Source organism: Cyanistes caeruleus, chromosome 10 (assembly GCF_971803275.1).
Source record: "Cyanistes caeruleus chromosome 10, bCyaCae1.hap1.1, whole genome shotgun sequence".
Taxonomy (NCBI): domain Eukaryota; kingdom Metazoa; phylum Chordata; class Aves; order Passeriformes; family Paridae; genus Cyanistes; species Cyanistes caeruleus.
Genome location: NC_141710.1, coordinates 17,141,681 through 17,161,297, shown reverse-complemented (window position 1 = coordinate 17,161,297; position 19,617 = coordinate 17,141,681). Strand labels below are relative to the sequence as shown.

Below are 19,617 nucleotides of genomic sequence, written 5' to 3'. Positions count from 1 at the left end.
AGACTTGGTATAAATGCAGGGCTGTAAGCATTTCAGTGACTTCATTATTGCTAATTATTTATTAAACTTGGTGAACTTCAAAGAGGTTGTAGAGAATGTACTATAAATGCAGTAATTTGCATTCTAAGTAAAAAAATATAGTGGCTCATATGTGCAGCCTTACCTCCTCCTTGATGACAAGTTCTCATCACTTTCACTGGTCACCAGGACTCTGCTAGATCCTCCTTGACTGGCTTCATGCATCACTTCAATCTGAATGAGAAGGACATGTTAAAACTGAAAATACTTAAATTGCTGATGCTTTTATTAAGAGAACTTTAACTCTTTGAAAGAATAGAAACCAGATCCTACCTAACATTGAAAGTCACTAGACAAGTTCAAATAATTGAAATCTAGATGTGCAGGAATATCTCCTATTTATATTCTCTGTCCTTGCTCAGTGTTGGCATGGAGGCATTCCTTACTCCAGGCAAAGTCATTATATTCTTGCACCACAGAAGGTGAATTATCTCCTTGTGTAGATAATTACAGGCATAATAATCTGTTCCTTAGACTCTTGAATACTATTTTTTCATTTCCTGTCTGAAGCCAACCCAAAGACTTCAGAGTCTTTGTAGAATGTCTTTGTAGAAAATGTAGAATATTTTCAGAGTTCTTTGCAGAATGTCCTGTGGAGAAATCTGTGACTCCTCCGTGTGCCTCTGAGAAGTGTCAGTGTCCCAGCAGCAGTGTTGGGTGAGGCAGTGCTGAGAACAGGTACCTGTGCAGAGCCCGTGCCCAGGCTGGAACAGAGCTTTTGCACAGCTCCAGTGTTTGTTTTGATATATACTCACACACTCCCTTGTCCAGTCTTGCAGAATTGGATCATTTCAAATGCTCTCCAGGCAAGTTTTAAGCAGGCTTTTCCCTCCTTTTGCCTGCAGCTTTAAAAGCACCAAGCACTACTTGCACTTACTCAAAAGCCAATCTCTTCAAATTCAGTTAAACAACCCATCTGCTGAGTTTGCTGTTAATCCAAGCCAATATCTAAATCCCAGCAGAATCCAAGTTCCTGAGCACTTTAATTTTTAAGGGTTGATTCCTACATTCTATATTCTAAATTATTTAGCTGGTTGATGATATTGATGGAATCCAGTAATGAACTGTCCTCATCTGAGCTATTATCAGAACAATGGGAGGAAAGGAGGGGAGGCATAATTTGCATTGTAGTCTTGGGAAGTGGATTTAAAAATTAATGAATGGATGTTTTATAAACATATACCGTGTTGCTGCATACACCTAAGCATGTGGCAGGAATGTAACTGATTACATGCATTACTGATGAGAATAAAACTGACTCTAAAGTCACTTTCTGTGAGTTTAGGCAAAGGGGAGACCACCTGTATGTTTCTGCTGATAACTGTGTTTTATTCTGTGCTTTCTACTGAAGTGGGCTGTGCTGGCCATTTCAGAAAATGGACTGCATTTAATTTTTGCTTTCAGCTTTAGAGGAATAAAGATGAAATGTATAGGCAAGTCAGGGGTGTGGGTAACAGACAAGTTGGGCCAAAGTAGCTCGTCCTTATCAGAGAGTTAACTTAGAAATACTCCAGGTTTATTTTAATTCCAAGTATAGGTATGTAAATCTATATTTATGTGGTTCTGAGTTCTCTCATAATATGGGATGTCCCCAAATGACAGGTAATCCTACCTTAATTCCACCTTTTGTCTTCTTAATGCTTTTCTTTTTTGATAACTCTACTTCAGAAACAGTCTTTGGAGGGCAGGAAATTTCTGTAGACCTCCTGTTGGTAGCTTAAAGAGTAAAAAAGAAATTAATATTAGAAAATATGCTAAAAATTAAAATGTTATTTCTTATTAAAACCAATGAGCAAAGTGGTAAATGAGACCTGGCTTAGAGAACTGAGCTGTGCTGGAGCAGTGATGGACTGGGTGGAACAAGGGATGTTCCCTTGTTCAGTGCTGCATTGTGTCTCAAATTGGCATCTTCAGCTCCACAGTAAGGATTAATTTGGTTTGGCTTGCCCTGGGCAAACCATCTTTCAGACAGCACAGGTAAGTGTTAGCCAGCTATACCAACTTAGGTAATTCTCACTTGCATAGTTTGTTTGTGTGGGTTCCCATGAAATTTTGTTCTTGGTAATGGTTTGCTGGTTGATGTTGGATTAAAGGATTTTTCCCTGTAAGGTTTCATTACATGAACAACTCTCAGAAGAGTAATCACAGAAGTTCAGTAAGGCACAATGACAGGTGTTAAAGGACAGAATCTGAGGATATTATTTTGAAGTCAAGTCCTTTTTTTCTGGCAAAACTTTCTAATTGAACAAACACTTTTTCTAAGAATAAAAGCTGGTGTTTTCAAATGTATCTGGCAACATTTTGTTAAAAGAGTGTTTCACCAAGTTTAATGTTTTGAAGTGTTGAGGGTCTTGATAGTCATTTACTTCTTTGGGAGAAGCTGAGGGATATAGTAAAAAAGATGCAGACATCTTTGAATGAGGAGGACATGATATCAAAGGTTTGATGAAGGAGAGGTCTGAATACTTTTTTAAAAGAAACACCTTAACAAAGTTTTAAGTGCCCTTGTCATTATATATTCTATTAAAGCAGTTTTAAAAAAAGGCAAAAAGGAAGCACATAGAAGCACTTGAAATTATATTCAGTTAAAAAGACAACGTATCAGTTTCACAGATAATAATAATGCTAGCTGACATTTCTTTTACCCTGTGTCTTTTCAACAGCCTTATCACACAGCTGGGAAGAGAATTAATTAAAGCTGCCTCTCTCCAACTCTTCCCTAATCTTCTTGGATTTATCCAATGCTGAATGACATAAGGACTTGGCAATGCCCATTTCATGCCTGTTACCTCCTCACAATGACTCCATACTAGAAAGTTTCCTCAATGAACAGTGAAATCTGGCAGTCACTAGCAGCTATAATTGACTAGTAGAGAATTCTTGTGGTTCCCAGGACTGAGATGAAATGCAAATGTCCCTTTTTGGCTCTTCCATCACTCTATCAGAATATACAGCAGGGGATTTGTTTTGATTTTGAGCACTACTTCCAAAAAATACTTGTTTTTCCCATACCCAGGCAGGCTTTCCCTGAAGTAGTATTTGCTCTCTCAAAGGTGCTTTTTTTTCACCCAAAAAGTGGTGTACTGACATTTTGGAACCGAGGGAACAAAAAAATGCAAGATGCAGCACATGGAAGCTATTGATCCTGATTGTCAAACTTCTTCATACCTTTCTAATCTGCAGGGACAGTGACTGCTACTGTTGGCAAAACCAGACTATTTGGTAAGTTTTCAAATGGGTCTGTTTATGTGTTTTCCCATGGCTCTATTCTCTGAGTAAAGTGTCTATAAGCATCAGCAAATTCACCCTTTTTTTGTATTGATAAACCCTGGAAGTTCTATTTAGCCAAGAAGTCTCACCTACCATGATCATTACAAAATAGGATGTGGTCAGACCTACTACACTAAAAACTATTACCTTCTGGAGCTTCTCCCAACTATATGTTATTTATACCTTGAAAAATCAGCATGAAGAAAACAGATATAAGACTTGGCCACCAGGACATTGTTTCATAATCTCACCCACACCTGAATACCCTAGATATGCTGCCAGTGTTTAGTTGCCCTCTCTAAATCTGAGTTCAGTCCACTAGATTGCTCTACAATCTAATCCACAATTTTTATGGATATGTCACGGAAATAAAGGGAAACAATGAAAATAACTTCAGAAAACATGAGGACTTTTGCTTAGAAGACCATAGTCAGCAATACCAAGCTGTTTGGCTTATTCATTAATCAGAAAATTTTGTAGCTTGAAGGGATGGTTGATACTGATATGAAAACCCTTGCTGAAAGCAATCAGCAGAAAAAGTGGAGATCAATTACAACTTTGATGTACGGATCACAATTTACAAGCTGAGAAAGCTCCAAGTGATTCAGGAAAGAGAACACAGGGCAGTTTAAATGAAAGATGACATTCACAAGAAGCCAAACTGCAGGTACTCCTTGATCCAGTAGCAAATTACTCAGTTCAGTTCACAATTTGAGTCTTGGCTTCTTCAGTGTGATATATTTCAGAAAAGGAGACAGGTACAAGATAAGAAAGCCGCCAAATTCAGCTGAATTGATTCATATCGACACAGAGAACTTCCCTTTCCAATTTGACCCAGAAATGAACTGAAAATAGGAAACAAGCTGCTTTGGTTATGATTTGGAGAATTTTCCAGTTATTGACTAGCCCATAGTCAGAGACTGCTACATGTCATGGCATTTAAGTAGTTTCTGGAGCAGGACAGAAAGAAACAGCCAAAATACCTGCCAATTATTATTGCACTAATTACTGTCGAACTGCAAATACAAGGGAAACTCCCTTACAAAATTCAATTGGCTGTTTCAAGGTCAGTACAGTCTTGTCTTGCTGAAGAAGCTGAAAATTATAGTGTTGAGCTGCCCATTGAAAGAATAAAGGCACAGGAACAAAGGAAAACTAGAAATGATCTAATGTCTGCATGGTTTCTAGGTTGTTTTCATCCTGTTGTTTCACAGTACTCCCCTGGATGATACATAATGATGATTTCATTTTGAATTCATTAATATTTTAAATTGCTTGATGCTGCTTTTAAAGCAAATATTGTCAAAGGGCATGGTAAAGCAGCATTTGGGTCTGTCACTTGCATTCACCTGGAGCACCATTACACTTTTCCAATGGGGCTTTAGTACTGCTTACTGGTTTTTTATGAACAAGTTGCATGAAAAGAATGGAATCACTGTTGCATTATTTAGCCTACAGCAAAGTGTAAATGGGCTGTGTATCCCTAAAGCTGCGAGAAAATGACAGAGACTCATGTGCTCTGTTTTACTTTGCAGTCTCTCCACCCTTGTAAGATTGAAATAAACTCAGTGAGGAAAACTTGCTGGGCTGCTTGTGAGAAAAAGCTGTGGTTTCACCATTTCCCTCCCTGCTCCTGCATGGCAGGACACAGGCACCATCTCTCAGGTGCTGATCTCTTACAGAGGGGGCTGCATCCCCCACTGAGGGACAGACAGAACTGTGGGCAGCTCCCAGGTGCTCAGTTACAGCTGGGTTAGTTCACCTGGGTAAGTGACTAAGTTAGCTGCTGCTAGAATAAATGTAACTCATTAGCTAGCAAGAGACACAGGCCATAGTCAAGGGTTACAATACATACTCACCACCTGTAAGATTTTCCAACCCCCCCTCAAGTAAATGTCACACTTCACATTCAGGTTTGGGGGGAATTCCCACATCACATGTTTTTCCATCTGTTTTCCGTATGGGTTTGTGCATTCTCACTAATCACCTACAGCACAATCAATTTCTTTTGGCAAGAACAAGCATGGAAACAACTAGTCTGCTAAACTTTATTGGAGCTTGCTGCTCATGCTGTCCAACAGGAACATGAGTTTGAAGATAATTAGTGGCTTAATTGCTGTTTTGAATGCTGGTGATGACAAAACAATGTTTAGGCAACTAAAGAAACCAGAGCAGCTATGGTTTGTCACTTAATGGCTTAGGACAGAAAGACTTTGCCATTCTTAGGCAATATAATTTAGACTTCTTTGCTCTAGAAAAATTTCTGTCAAGTCTCCTGAAAATTTCCTGGTACATGAAGCACAGAACGAGGGATACTCTTGTACAAGGAATCACTACTTGGTTTCCTCAGACTGGCCCAAGTGTAATAGCAGTCCCACAGCTACAAAACTGAAACTTCAATTATAGAAATATACTGAACCATAGAAACTAGTGGTTTCTCAAATCATTCATGAAAGTGATATGCACCACCTCTTCTGAGTCAGCTGATCTCTCCACAGCCCCACTTCCCCTGCACACATCCTCAGACTCTTGCAAGAAATTCTTCCTTTATCCTCTGTCCAGATGTTATTAGTTAGTGAGTGTTATGCACTAGTGACTGTGAGGAATTCTGGACCAGATCCAATGAGCAGTTGTATACATTTAACTGAGATGGAACCAGCTTAAATTTTATTATTTAAAGAACTGAAAAGGCTCCAGCTGTGTTCCCCCCTTATGAATCTTGTGTTCCAAGCTGGCCTTCTAAGATGCTTGTAATGGTGAGTCATGGATTTTGTATGTGCAATGTGCTCTTAAACATGTTATTTGTTTAACAAGCTCACAGAAATTTTGACATCTCTGCTCCTGTATTTCACATTTATGTTGCACACAAAGAGCTCTCCAGGTGAATATTTTATAGCACTTTTTGCTGCCATGTTCCAACTTTTGCCAGAAAGGTAACTAAAGCAAGACATTTTTCTTAACCACAGTCATTGAGATGGCCAAATCATCTTTTACTGAAATTTTCCAAGAGTGTGTGAGGCTGAAGGAATAGCCTTTGGGAAAGTTTCATTTCAAAGAGTAAGAGTTTGGGAGAATTACAAGCAAATTAAAATAGATAAATGCTAACTGTTTCTAATAGCTTGTATTATCCTTTACAGTTCTGTAGTTCATCTCATTGTGCCTGACAGACCCTGTGGTTTGACTCTGTGCACCTATTCTAATTCACTCTATGCTAAAGAGTTTTGCACAGAAATGCAGAGAACAAATATGTAGTCAAATCATAAAAAAATCATGCCTTCAGAAGTGAATCAGAGCAAAAATATTTCCCTATCAAGCGCCACTTCTTTCCTCCCAACACATATAGGGTCAAATGTAGCCATTAGCAGTATTCAAGCAGCTTTCATTGGGAGAAAACAGAATTCTCCTTAAAATAAGGTGTCATGCATGCTACTTAAATATTTTCAAGGCTCTTATCATAAAAAGGTCAACAGAGTTTTCTGCCTTTTCAGGTTTGATCTATCAATAATATTTAATCAAGTTCTCACAGCTAAAACATGCACCAAATACAGCTGGCACAGACTTTTCAGCATCATAATAATTCCAGGACTAGTACTTCAGTCTTGAACGAGCCTGTCCCGCAAAATATAGAAGTCCACTTGTAAAACCAGAAGCATCGAGCAAAGTTGAGAATAATCTAAAACTTTTCTTTAAAGTTTCCAGACCCATAGAAAAGTGTTGACTGAAGGAAAGTCAACTCAGCTGCCTTTTTTGATCTTCACTAAGCTAAAAGATTGCTGAGATTCGCCAGAAGCCATAAGAATGTGGACATGAAACTGTGACAGTCATTTCCCCAACAGAAACCTGCTTTTTCTCTCAGACATGGTATCAGCTGTGCCTGTGTGCAGAAAATCCATCTTTGCCTATGTATTTGTCCATGTAAAATGGAAAGACTGACAGTTACAATAATGGAGTATTTAATGTCTGAGCCTCCATATCTGTGAAGATTTTTCCATTAGCACCCTGAATTGGACTGAATTTTCCCTACTGATCCCTGTTAGGAAAATGGATAGTCAGCAAGGAAGAACAAAACAAAATCTATTCTGGAACAAATGTAACTTCTTTTCCTTTCACAGACCAACCACCCCAGTGCTGCCATGGTATTGTTACTCTGCTGCCTGGGGACAAAAGCCTTTCTTTCTGGTCTTCTATTTCTGTTTACCACATTTTATTGCCTTTGCTTGCCTTTGTATTTACACAGCCTAGGAACATGGTATTTCCCTGTTGTTACATTTTACTTTGCAAGCATTCAGGTATGTCCTGGGTAACAAATGAAAAATGAGTTACAAAACCTGTTTTGAGAAGGTGCTCTAAGCCTCTCTCAGGTTTTCAAGATGTTGTTCAATAAATTCTCCCCATAAGTAAGTGCTGATAGTGCATTGATGCCATGAATGTGAAGAAAGGACACAGAGGAAAGTCCAAAAGAGGGTAGCTTCAAGAAGAGCAGAATTTCACAGCCTCATTTTAAGCCTTGGAATAGGACTCAGTGTCCCTGTTTCTATTCTCAGACACGTTTCAGAGTCAGACTATGAAACACCTTGGTGAATTCCTCGGTTTATCTGTGCTTCAGTTTTATTTCTGAAAAACAGAGGTTAAAAAACTACCAGTACTTCCCAAGTGCTTTGGCATTCTGAGGGAAAGGGCATATACACGTACTGTTCATGGCTGTTAAAGTCACTGACTGTGAGTCCCTGGATGAGCTGTAGATACTTGTAGATAGGCACTTCTGTTTCTTTGTACAGAGGTACTCTCGGTCAGTCACCTTCAAGAATCTGAATGAAATGAGAGTCTGCTTATCAATGTCTGAACAGGACTGGGTTGCACTTTGCACCTCCTCACAACCGAAGCAGCATTTAAAAATAAATCTCACCTAACTATTATTTTGCAACAGGACATTAAAGGCTAAGCCTTGTCACACCGTTTCCCTATATGGGGTTGTACAATCATGAACTGTAATTCAAGGGATAGAGGAAGGGAGCATCTCATGACTCTGAAAGAGCTGATAGTATGTGGGATGGGCTGTATGAACAAGAATCAAAATTTAGAGCACTGTCATAACCTAGTGACTGTTCTGTAAGGTTCTATCTATATCAACAATTTAATTTAAAGATCTGCAACTGTGCTAAAATGACAAGAAAGAAGTTCAGGAAACGGTTCAAGAGACTGCATGCATAAACAGAATGGCAAGATTAGCTTTTAGCCTGAAGATGCAGTTTCACAGTAGGTGAAAGCCACCCTAAAACTGTGCTGCCAGTGACAGGATTAACTGGCTCTGACCTACTGACCCATAACCCCATTTTCTGCAATTTCCTTTGCTTGAGCACTTGTGGCCATGCAGGGAGCAATCTGATGAACTCTGACATTAGTGCTGCTTGGAGCAGGTGACTGGGCTGTGTGATCTCCAGAGCTCCCTGCACTTCTCTAAGTCGTGCAATGGAAAAAGAACTACTACAGTTCTGCAGTCTGTTTATTCAATTTTCAAGGCAAATCACAACTCCAGCAAACTGCCTGCCCCAGTGCAAGAGGGGAGCGCAGTGCTGGAGGATGTGTGCGTGGCACAGCAGGACCTTTTCACAGGCATTGTGTTCTCAGCTCGCCTTAAACCAAAAGAGAAGCTGAAACTTGAGGTAGGAACTGTGTATGAGAAACACAGATAACATGGTTTAGGGAAAAAAGTACAGATGTCAAACCAGCATGGGAACGGGATGATTTTCCTTTGGAAGAAAGGATGAATATTGAGGAGCAATATTGGTGTGACTGTGCTTGTACGCCTAGAAAGCAAAATTGTCAGGCTACTGGCCATCTTCCTGTTGAGAAAGCAGTTTATTGAATGCTCTTCATGCAAGTTAGAGGGGTTTTTTAAGGCTTTTTGCTACATGTTTCCCTTTTGAACAGCCCTAAGGGTTCCAAAGGGACAGCCCTTTCCTGCCCCCCTGCACCCCACGGAGTGGCTGGTATACAGTATACACTGTTTCAAATTAGCTTCCCCCATGTTCCTTCTGCAGAAAAGAGCTATCTTGGTTAGCACACGCTAACCTCAAATCAGGAACTTTCAATAATTTCCAAACAAGCAATGCTCAGCTTCTATGGTTAGCAGAGGACAAGGCAGAAAGTGAGCTTACATCTAAGTAGAGGGGGAAAAACAAAAACTCCACAAATGAATCAGTGTTACTCACTCATGAACCCTTAATTTTGCAGATATCTGATTGAAACCTGAGGAATTATTACACTTGAAAGGCAAATATTCACATTACATTATCTGCAGTGTAGAAGAGGTTCTTATTGCAAGCTTGCATTGACCACCCTGGCTTGGTATTTGAGAATTAGCAATACATGACACACTGAGACACAGTATAGAGATGCACCCTGTAGATCAGACTTAGGAAGAGAAATCTGGTAGGTTTTTTGGTTCACTCTTGCTGCAGTGAGAGATATTTCATATTCATTTTTACTAGCTGGGCCTACAAGGCTGACACTGCACATCAAATTCAAATGATCATTCTGATAACAAAAATAAAACATGACCATGTGGACAAAACATTGGTGTGAGTCTGAAAGCAGCTGCTCATGGCCTACCTACTGCTGCTGGTCTGGTAATCTTTGGTGATGCTCGCTTTGGGGAAGATTCAGGATGTGGAGCAACAGGTTGTACTGGCCGAGTTTGTTTGGCTGCCAGCTTCTTCAGGCTTACTTGCCTCTTGTCAAACATTTCTTGTACATCTTCAAGTTTTTGTACAATTCTTTGGGCATTTGCCTTGACAAAGAAAAGGCAAACAACAAATGGTTGTCAGTACTGGACTGAGTAAGTGAAGAAAGGACTTGTATTACCAGACTCAGACTAGAGCTGGAGATCATCACACTGTGCTGCAGTTTACTGCAGTCCAGTCCAGGCATTCTGCCCAGATCACAGTTTCACTGACTAAGACATGGTGATTCAAGCAGTGCTCCTAGCACTGCTCTGAAGAAAATGACATATGTGTTGCATGACTACTCTTATGAGTAAAGCTGACTGCCACAAATACTGACCTCTGTGCCCTTTTAGAGTAGGGAAAGAGGCATATTTTAGCAGAATCAAGTATAGTCCAGTACACTCTCATGGGCAAAACTATTGGAAATTTTTAACTTCTAAGTGAGCACATCTGAGGTGTTCTACCTTTATTTCAGGGGTGAGGATCATGTCAAACTGATTGTAGAACTCCTTTGGGTTGGAGAGCTGGTGTTCCTTAGCTGTTACCAAGAACTTCTCAATTTCAACGAGTGCAGTTTCAGCTCCCTCTTGTGACTGGCACTTGTCCACAGCTTGGGAAGCTAAGAGGTAGATTCCAGCTTCGCACCATTGGCTTGCCTTTAAAGAAAAGTGGGGGAAGATGGACTTATCATCAATGACAATCCAGGTTGCCAGGTGTTGCTTTGACACTATGAAAAACAGATTTGCCCTAGCATGTCATTAAAGGGGATCAGTGTTACTCATACCATGCAGCAGTTCCTGCTCACAAGTCACCCCATCAGCATATGCAGAACTGAACTTGCTGAGCTAATGCAAAGCTCTGATATTCATGGTAACATTTACTGAATGAAATGAAGAAAAACCAAACTCAACTTTTTATCTTCATCATAATTACCTGAGCTTAGAAAACCCTTCATTTTTAGTAGAACCTTACCAGAGCTGTTATCTGAGAAGGTTTGCTCACCTTATCTAACTGCTTATGCAGCTCAAGAGACTTTCCCAAAATATCATACTTTTTCTTGGTCTCATTGGTAAAGTCATCACAAATCCGCCTGAGTTCAACACACTTTGGTCTAATGGAGTCAACTGCATAATGGTTGTTTTGGATGAGCTGTTCTCCATGGAGAGCTAAAGACTGGGCCTTCTCCAAAGGTTCCTGTGAAATTAATGAGAAAAAGCCTAAGTTAGAATGACATGCATATTGAGGACAATCCATCTTTGTAACTCTTCCTGTAGCCTGGAGGTCAGGAAAGGTTTGGAATATTAATATAGCTGATATGTCTTACTTTATATTTACATTGAAGGCCAACCTCAATGTCAATGAGTACATTGAAACTCGAGAGCTTACATCTGGACATCAGGAAGCACTTTTTTGTTCTGAGGGTGACCAAACACTGGAACAGGTTGCCTGCTGAAGTTATGGAGTCCACTTCTTTCTCCCATACTGAAGGCATCATTATACAAGGTTTTTCCCTACTTTTTCCCCTAGCTTTCCAAGTAATAATATGGAACTACTGGGTCTGAACAACCCTGGCTTCTGGAAATTACAATCTGTGTTTTGCAATTTAAAGTAATGACTTGTGAGATATAAAGTCTGGACAAAAAAAAAGGACAGTGACAAAGAAGTGTCTAGAATACCATGTCTATAGCAGCTAGAATACTAAATTGATTGCAAACCTGTCCTTTCTCTTCCAGATGTTTCTGTTCCTTTAGAAGGTTCTCGACTCGAGTCACACTGTCTCCAATGTCAACAAAACCTGCTTGTGTTTCCATGAGGTTATCCAATGTCAATTTTACCTAAAAAACAGCAACAACAAAAACATAAAACCAAAACAAAATAACCCCACCCAAACCCCCTAACAAGATACTAATAAAAATTACAACAAATATTCACCTGCACCATTGAGAAGAGTCTGTATCTCAAGTTCAGTCTTTTAGCTTGTTCCAAAATGGAAAAGCCAAGGAATAAATCAATCAAATATTTTTCAAAGAGTCTCCCTGCTTCTCACTAATTAGGCCCACAAAGTTTTGACAATCTGTAGCTCCAGAGTTTATATTACTCCAGAATATGTATTACTCCAGTCTCTGGGCTGACAATTGGCCCTTCTGAACCGTATTCCCTTTACTCAGGTGGGATTGGAAAATTACCATCACAGAAGAATCTGTTTTTGATAACTTCACACCTAAATGCAAAATTATTTATCAAGATGTTGGTGTTCCACATTTTGGCCTCACAGTCTGGCACTTTCCTCACTGTGTTTTATTCAAGTGTTGTAAGACATCTGAAAGCTGTCAAGACTTTAATTTTTGAATATTCATTTCCTATTTCACAATTAACATCTTCTCTTCCAACCTCCTTTTTGTACTGCCAGTATTCTCTAAGTATGGGTAGAATTTGACCTTATTTACAAGAGAAGACTAGGCAGCATGAACAAAGAAATACCTCTCTAAAATCGTGTTCAAAGTGTCGAAGCTGCAGGCACTGTTCTAGTTTTAGATGATGCTTGGTCCAAAATTGATCAAAAGCTTTTTCTGTTTCATCCAACTGAGCCAACAACCTGTTAAGAAATTATAATGAACAGAATGTACTTATTTCCTATAGTTCATTTCTTTTAAGTTACAGTAATTGATGGGAGAAGGCAGAGCAGGGAGATGGTGAGGAGCCCTACATTTATGTAAGAGGGTTCTGTGTCAACTCTCCCTTAAGCAAAAGAGAATGAAATTTGCAGTAGGACAGGCAGGAATGTGACAGGTGAGTGACAACTACATGGATCTACTGTGGCAGTTACAGTCCTGCCTCCTGATGTGCAAGAGGGACTCAGAGCTGTTCCATGTGCTGGCAGTCAAGGGCCACTGTCACTCCCTAATTTCCACCCAATGCTTCAAAATAATTCATCCCCAACTGATGCAGATTGAATATGATGCAATTATTATTATATGGAAGGATTAAAGCAGAACTCTACAACTTGTTAATTTTCTTCACCCATCAGAAATAGGCAAGGACTGAATCATTTTTCCCAGTCCATTAAAAACAATAGATTAGAAACTCATAATGACTCCTATGGACAATGTTTTACTCCGTATAAATGATGAAACAATTATTTGCAAAGACATTAATCTCAAGGTGTCATATCTTCAGTAAAATACCTGACACCAGACTAGTGAGTCATCCTCACAGTTTCTCAATGATTCATTAATTACAAAGTAGAACGGTTTTAAACAAGTAGAAAAAATGAAAAGGAAGTGTTCTCTGAATATCTTGTATTTCAATAGATGGGCATTCTTTGGGCAGATAAAGGATCAGTGAGTGCTGAAATCATCAGGTTATTGGAGCAAATGCCAATAGCTCCTTCCTATTCTTCTCAAAACCAAATTTCTGTTTTCAATCTGCCCCTGGAAAACTTTTTTTTAATCAAAGCTAGTCATTGAATTCAAGATGAATTCACAAATTCCTTTGGAATGACTTTTCAAAGGATTTTAAAATATTCAGTGAAAAATATCAGCTCAGCTTTACTTTTAGCACCTTTGTTCCCAGTGAATTCAGACATGCTGAAACCCCAGCATGGCATTTCCCCTTGCGCTGCATCACATGGCACAGCAGAAACTGCTACATGGTGACAAAAAGCTTTATGGTAATAACTAGCATTGTAGGAAGGGAAAGGGGGTTCTCTCTGGGTGTATCTCTGCAGCTGTGACACACACAATGTTTCAGGTATCATCTTCATCTGTTCCTCCCCCAGTGTTTCCACAGACACCCACAAGCACACCACCCTCTCATCTCACAGAGATTCAGGTGCCACTTTCTAACCAGACACAAAAGTTTGGAAGCCATATGTGTTATGGGGAAAGTGAGTCCCATGTTCAATCTTTAGCCAGATAGTTAGTGGTCTGACCAAAAATTACCAAGAAATTCAGGACTTGTTTGAACTTGCCTTGACAATTTAATCAAGTAACCTCCTCTAAGCCATTCCCGTCTCTGACATACCTGTCAAATAAATCCTGAGTAGGTGAACCACGGGTAATTAATAACCTGCATAGTTAAATTATTTAAATTACACTTGCATCTCTTAGGAGTAAATTAGCAAGTTGCACAAGGTAATCTAGCTCCACTGACCTTTCCACTGTAGCCACATTTTCCAGTTCATCTGGACTGAGTTTGCTGTTGGCACTTCGGGTGACTGGCTCCCGGATGCATGTCAGTAAGGTGGCCCCCTGCTTCACTGCTAGCTTCAGCTCATCCTGAGGGAAAAAAAAAAACAACCAAAAAACCAAATTGTGTCTACTTCTAACAGCACTCACATCTCTTAGATAACAACAGATTAATCAAAAAGGAGGATTCTTTCATAGGTACAAAATACTTGAAACAAAATATAAAGGCTAACCAAAGGTGGTATGTTTTGCTAGCAAATGCAGAGACCTATATCTTTTAACTTTAACTGAGAAAAGGAATAATTTCTGAGCAGATTGCATATCTGACCAGGCCCTTGAAGAATAAATTACTCTACACAAATTGAATGTATGCTGTAGATTGTGAGCCGAAAGACTGGGCTGAGACATTGCACTTCCTAATAGAATTTCCTCAAAGAACATTGTGCCATGTTGAGCCATAGTATACCAGCTATAAGAAGTCATCCACAGAAGTGTCTTCCCAGCATGAAAGATGAGCAATAAAAAGACAATGAGGCTCAAACATTAATTTGTCAGATGATGAATCCCCCACTGCACACTTCTTCCATAAAAATTGCTGTTGTGCTAATATAGCTTAAGTAGTATTTTTAATCTTGTGTTTAATCTAAGGCATTCGTTGACAGCAGTAATATTTACTTCTGATCCTTACTCTGCACAGCTAAACTAGCCCCAACTTTTTTTTAAACAAAATAACAGTCATAATCTAGTTAGATCATTCTGTCAGTTCCTGACTATCCTCACAGATGTTCTGTTTCTGCTGCAATGTAAGTCCATCCTTTCTGATTAACTCTTCATCAGGAGCCCATGCTATTCCAGATGTGATCCCATTACTCCCTCTCACACAGTGGAAGTGACACTTCCCCATTCTATCATTCCTGAAGTTGTAAAATGTCCTTTTCCACAGCTGAATCAAATTGACCTCCTGAACCCAGCTGTCTGTCCTCAGTGCTTTCCAGACAATGGACTGCCAAATGATGGCAGAGAATTTTGTTAGATCAGAACTCATCTATTACACTGCTGGATGTCCTGTCCATCACGGGGCAACAATCACCTTCAGCTTGCCGTGGTGCTCAGTGTGTGAAGAGAGAAGCTCCTCTGTGCACTGCACATCGTTGGGAAGTTCAGTCTCTGCTAAGTCTGTTCCAAAGGTCTGTAGCATCTGTGCTGTTGTTTTTACTGTCATTGCAAAGTTTTCAATAGCCTGGAAAAGCAAAAGCATAAAGTCACAGATTAGTTATTTACCCATAGCCCTTTAACAGCACTTTGTGCTTCAGGCACACTGTGCTGCAAGTATTGCATGCCTGTTAAAGCTGGTCACGTTGCCTTTTTTTGGGTGGATGTGCTAGAAGTCACAAATTAAACCATGTATCACAAATGACCTTTTCACAGGTCTGCACATATTGTCAGCTCCGTGAGTCAAAGGGGAACTCCCAGAGCTGAGCAGACATAATGAAATCACAGAAGATATCAGCTTCAAAGCCAGCCCTGGAACTTCAGATCCTCAGCCCATGCTTGATGGGAAATTCTGCTGCTTTTAAAATTTTATTAAGGTTTTATTTAAGTTGAGAACTACTAAAATATATAGGGCAAAGTCATTATATTTATACAGCCATTGTTCACTCAGCAGTAATCTGTCTTTCCCTGACTTCTGAGTATGTGCATCTCCATCTTGCCTATCAGTATGAGTTCTAGTCCCTTCCTCCCATCTGTCCCTGCTAGTTCACAAATACAAGAACAAGTAACTACAAATACAGTAAAAATGCATAAATTCATCAGAACATTGCTGTTCCTTTATCACTTGGGTGCACCAACACAAAACTTGTCAGAAATCTGTGGTTTTAATGAAGAACAGGTAAGTGAGGAAGGCTAAAAATACCAATGCCACCTTCTCAGAGCAGAATATAATGTTCAGACCTGTGACATGTGATTAAAACCTTTATATCTAGTATCAAGTAACTGCATGGGAAGGTTTTCATGATCATTTTGGTGTGAGCATGTTGGTCTGTACAGCTCTTTATTCTCTGTACTTTTTGATCTATACCCCCACTGGTCTGAGTCAATCAACAAGCTCTAGGGATGCTCTTACACCCAATCAAACACTATGCAGTTGTTGCACACTGCATTCCTTTCTCCAGCAATGATGGGAATTCATTGTTTGCAACCATGACAGATGAAATTACACTGTGTGCTGGGAAAAACAAATTGGAGGTAAATCACCATTCAAAAGGTATAGAGAGAAATTAGCCCAGATTTGTGATCTCAAACATGCCCCCCATGAAGCAATGCTAGCAGAGTTCACAGCCTTCTTCCCTTTTCCCCCAGAAATTCATGTCTGCTTTCAACACAAGTAGTACAGACCCACATATGCTCTATCTCAGTGCTCTGCAGCTGTATCCTGCTGTTCTCAGCACTGAAACTACTGGATTAGAGTTGGCTGAAATGTCACACTTCTGACTGCAACAAACGTGGCCATCCATGACCAAAGGCCATTTACTGAAAGCCAAAAATGCACTCTGTGGGCAAGAAAGTCCATGGGCTTCTGGCAGCCAAGAGAGGAGAGCAGAAATAGTGAACAATGCAAGGAGGTTGCTGTGTCACTGCCATTTAGCCAGAGTTCAAAGCTTTTTCAGAAGAAAAGCACTTGCAGGACGAGATATGAGAACACTGAGAAAAGCAGCAAAGGACATGAAGACCATAGCTCAGCAAGATTGGAAAGACAGATTGTTTCAAGGTGCCATGGAAGCTGACACTTTCCTGATGACAACCTCTTATCCAGCAGATATTCCTTGGCTGACTGCCCCATGAACTTGTCACTGTTTCACTCAATAGCATGCTTGCCCCCAACTCTCTCCTGTGTATATGAGCAATAAATTATTTAATGTACCTAAGTTATATCTCTGGATTATTTTTTTTCAAGTCTTTGTGTTTGGTAAAAATTTTTCCAACAAATTTAACCAAAACCTCTGAGGATTACACAGCTTTACACCCCTAAGTTCTTGGCTCATTTTTGTTTGCATATTTTACCAAACAATGTATTATCACTTTATGTAAACCTCTGTCATTAATAAATAATACAGCCTTTCTTGTGCCTCTTTTTATCTCCCTTCATATTTTCAAACCTTTTGCTCTTTGGAAGCTCTTACAGATGATTCATTTCTTCACACTCCTCCTTCCTGCAAGGACAGTTTCATATTTTTGATACTTTTGACACATAAGCCTGTTCACTCATCTCAACCCTAACCTCATTATAGTCAACACAGTTATAAATGTAGAAAATCAATGTTAGAAGAAATTCAGATTCTGTGTTTGCATATTTAGAAGCCTGAAATATTTGGTGGGTCTCAAGGAGATTAAAATTTAATTTTATAAGCACAGCAAAGCACAAAAAAGCTATAGCAAGAAAGTGACAAAAGTGGTTTGACTTTTGTCAAATATTTTGACATAAAAGGAGAAAAGCTCTTTTTATGGGTTAGATGTAACCTACCCATGAGCAACAGCAGGCTCAAACCCAGGGCTGCTCAGAATTTTGCAAAACATTCAGGTTCACATCAGATTTGGGATGTAAAATACCAATCTTGCAAGTAGAAACATTGTATAAACTCTCTGTGAAATTAATTACTTTTCCAGGATCATGACCCAGCTTAGCTCATTTTTGCTTAGGAAGAATGAGACAATATTTTGTCTGCTAATGTACCAGAGTTTGAAGTCTGGTTTTTGTGAACTGTCATCTTAACTGGGCACCGTAATGAATTGTTTATATTGTTTTGAAGCAGACACAGAAATGCATTAAACAGCCCAAAAAGGGAACAATCAAACCTGTACAAGCTTCCTCCATAGAATAAAAAAGTCTTTCTGCCTTCCTACTGACAACCGTTCTTCAGTTAGCCAAAATAAGACCTAGCTGGAGTGCATACTTGTATAGCATAGAAATGAAAAATAAAATATAGTGCCCTGATTATTTTTATTCTCTTAAAAGTATGGACATAATTAATCATTAAAGTGAGACTTTTGACCTTACTTTTGACCTTTGTAAAGTCAGCAAAGTGCTACAGCCTACTTTCAATTTCAGCTGAAATCTATGAAACCCATGAATCCCATCAGTTATTTAAAAGGCAAGAGGATGTGCCCACAGGCCTTGCTGAATAAGAATACCAGGACACTGTTAGGCCCTTGGCCAGGTATGCAGTGAGATACAATTACTGCTACCATGACAAACTGCTGGGAATTTGCTTTTCTCTGTTTGAGCCATGGATTTCCTCTTTCCCTGAGTCCCTATCAGAATCCATAGGCTGTAATGTAGCTGAAAAGTTACTGCCTAATGGTTCCTTTGCATCTGTCACCTGGACAGCTCTGGTACAGATGTGCAAGAAGAGCCCCAGCACTCACAGTTCGGTGATGGATCCACTGGCTGTGGCCGTACTCCAGGGTTCCTCCCAGCTCCCGGGTCAGCTGACTCTTGTCAATGTAGCCATGCAGGTCAGAGACAGAATTTAACATGATGATCTGAAACAAATCCAAACACACTGGACTGAGAGAAACGAGCCTTTCAATCATTGTTCCTAGGATCTGGGTTTGCCTTAACATTATGACCACTGCAGTTCTACCAGAGGCCATCAGTTCTCATTTTGCATTTTCTCATGCCACAGCCACAGTTTATTTTCCCTAGATTTTGCCTTCTCAATGTGTACACGGATCTTCTTGAACTAACTTTGGTTTGACATCATTTTCCTCCTTGCTGGGCTGAATCATTTTGCCTGTGCATCAAGAGCAAAAGTATTGTTGGTATGTAAAAAAAAAGTATGGTATTGTATGGTATGTTCACACAAACTTTCATAAAATAATTTATTCTCTAAATAACTTTTATTTACAGAGAAATGGAGGGACAGGGAAGTTAAACAGCTTCCTCAACACCAACCGCTTGATCCAGGGAAGTGCTGAAAGGAAACCATGGAGAGTAAGATTTTTCTTTCTGTTTTCTGACTTTTTTTGTCACTGCACGTTCACTGAATTCACTGAAATTTTTCCATTTAAAATCATAATGGAAGAGAAAGGAGAGATAAACCTAGATCCATTTTTTTACTTTAGAATCTCCTTACCACTAGACTTGCTTGAAGAAAGCCAAATATGATTTGAGTTCAGCTTCAGATAAGCAGCAGTACCTTTTGGCAACCACTGTAAATTTGTCAACACAAGTGGTTACATAATAACACACATTTATTGTTGTTCCAACAGCTAGAATATATGCCATGATTTCAGCAACAGAAGAATTAAAAGCTGAACACAAATGACTAAGAATTTTAAATAAATGTCAGAAATAT

The 19,617-nt window shown here is 39.5% G+C and overlaps 1 protein-coding gene across 21 annotated transcripts in view; it reads right to left on the bottom strand.

Annotated features, from left to right (window-relative positions):
* The window catches only part of MCF2L2 (MCF.2 cell line derived transforming sequence-like 2), a 162,559-nt gene that overhangs the window by 77,659 nt on the left and 65,283 nt on the right, over positions 1-19,617 (bottom strand). For all 21 annotated transcript variants that reach the window (XM_086843978.1, XM_086843992.1, XM_086843982.1 and 18 more), the window contains 10 exons: positions 18,686-18,802; positions 15,351-15,500; positions 14,226-14,350; positions 12,555-12,669; positions 11,789-11,908; positions 11,076-11,267; positions 10,538-10,729; positions 9,961-10,138; positions 1,691-1,794; positions 164-252 (listed from right to left, as the gene is read on the bottom strand). In XM_086843978.1, coding sequence (XP_086700104.1) covers positions 164-252; positions 1,691-1,794; positions 9,961-10,138; positions 10,538-10,729; positions 11,076-11,267; positions 11,789-11,908; positions 12,555-12,669; positions 14,226-14,350; positions 15,351-15,500; positions 18,686-18,802 — 1,382 coding nt within the window. The remainder of the gene's footprint in view (positions 1-163; positions 253-1,690; positions 1,795-9,960; positions 10,139-10,537; positions 10,730-11,075; positions 11,268-11,788; positions 11,909-12,554; positions 12,670-14,225; positions 14,351-15,350; positions 15,501-18,685; positions 18,803-19,617) is intronic.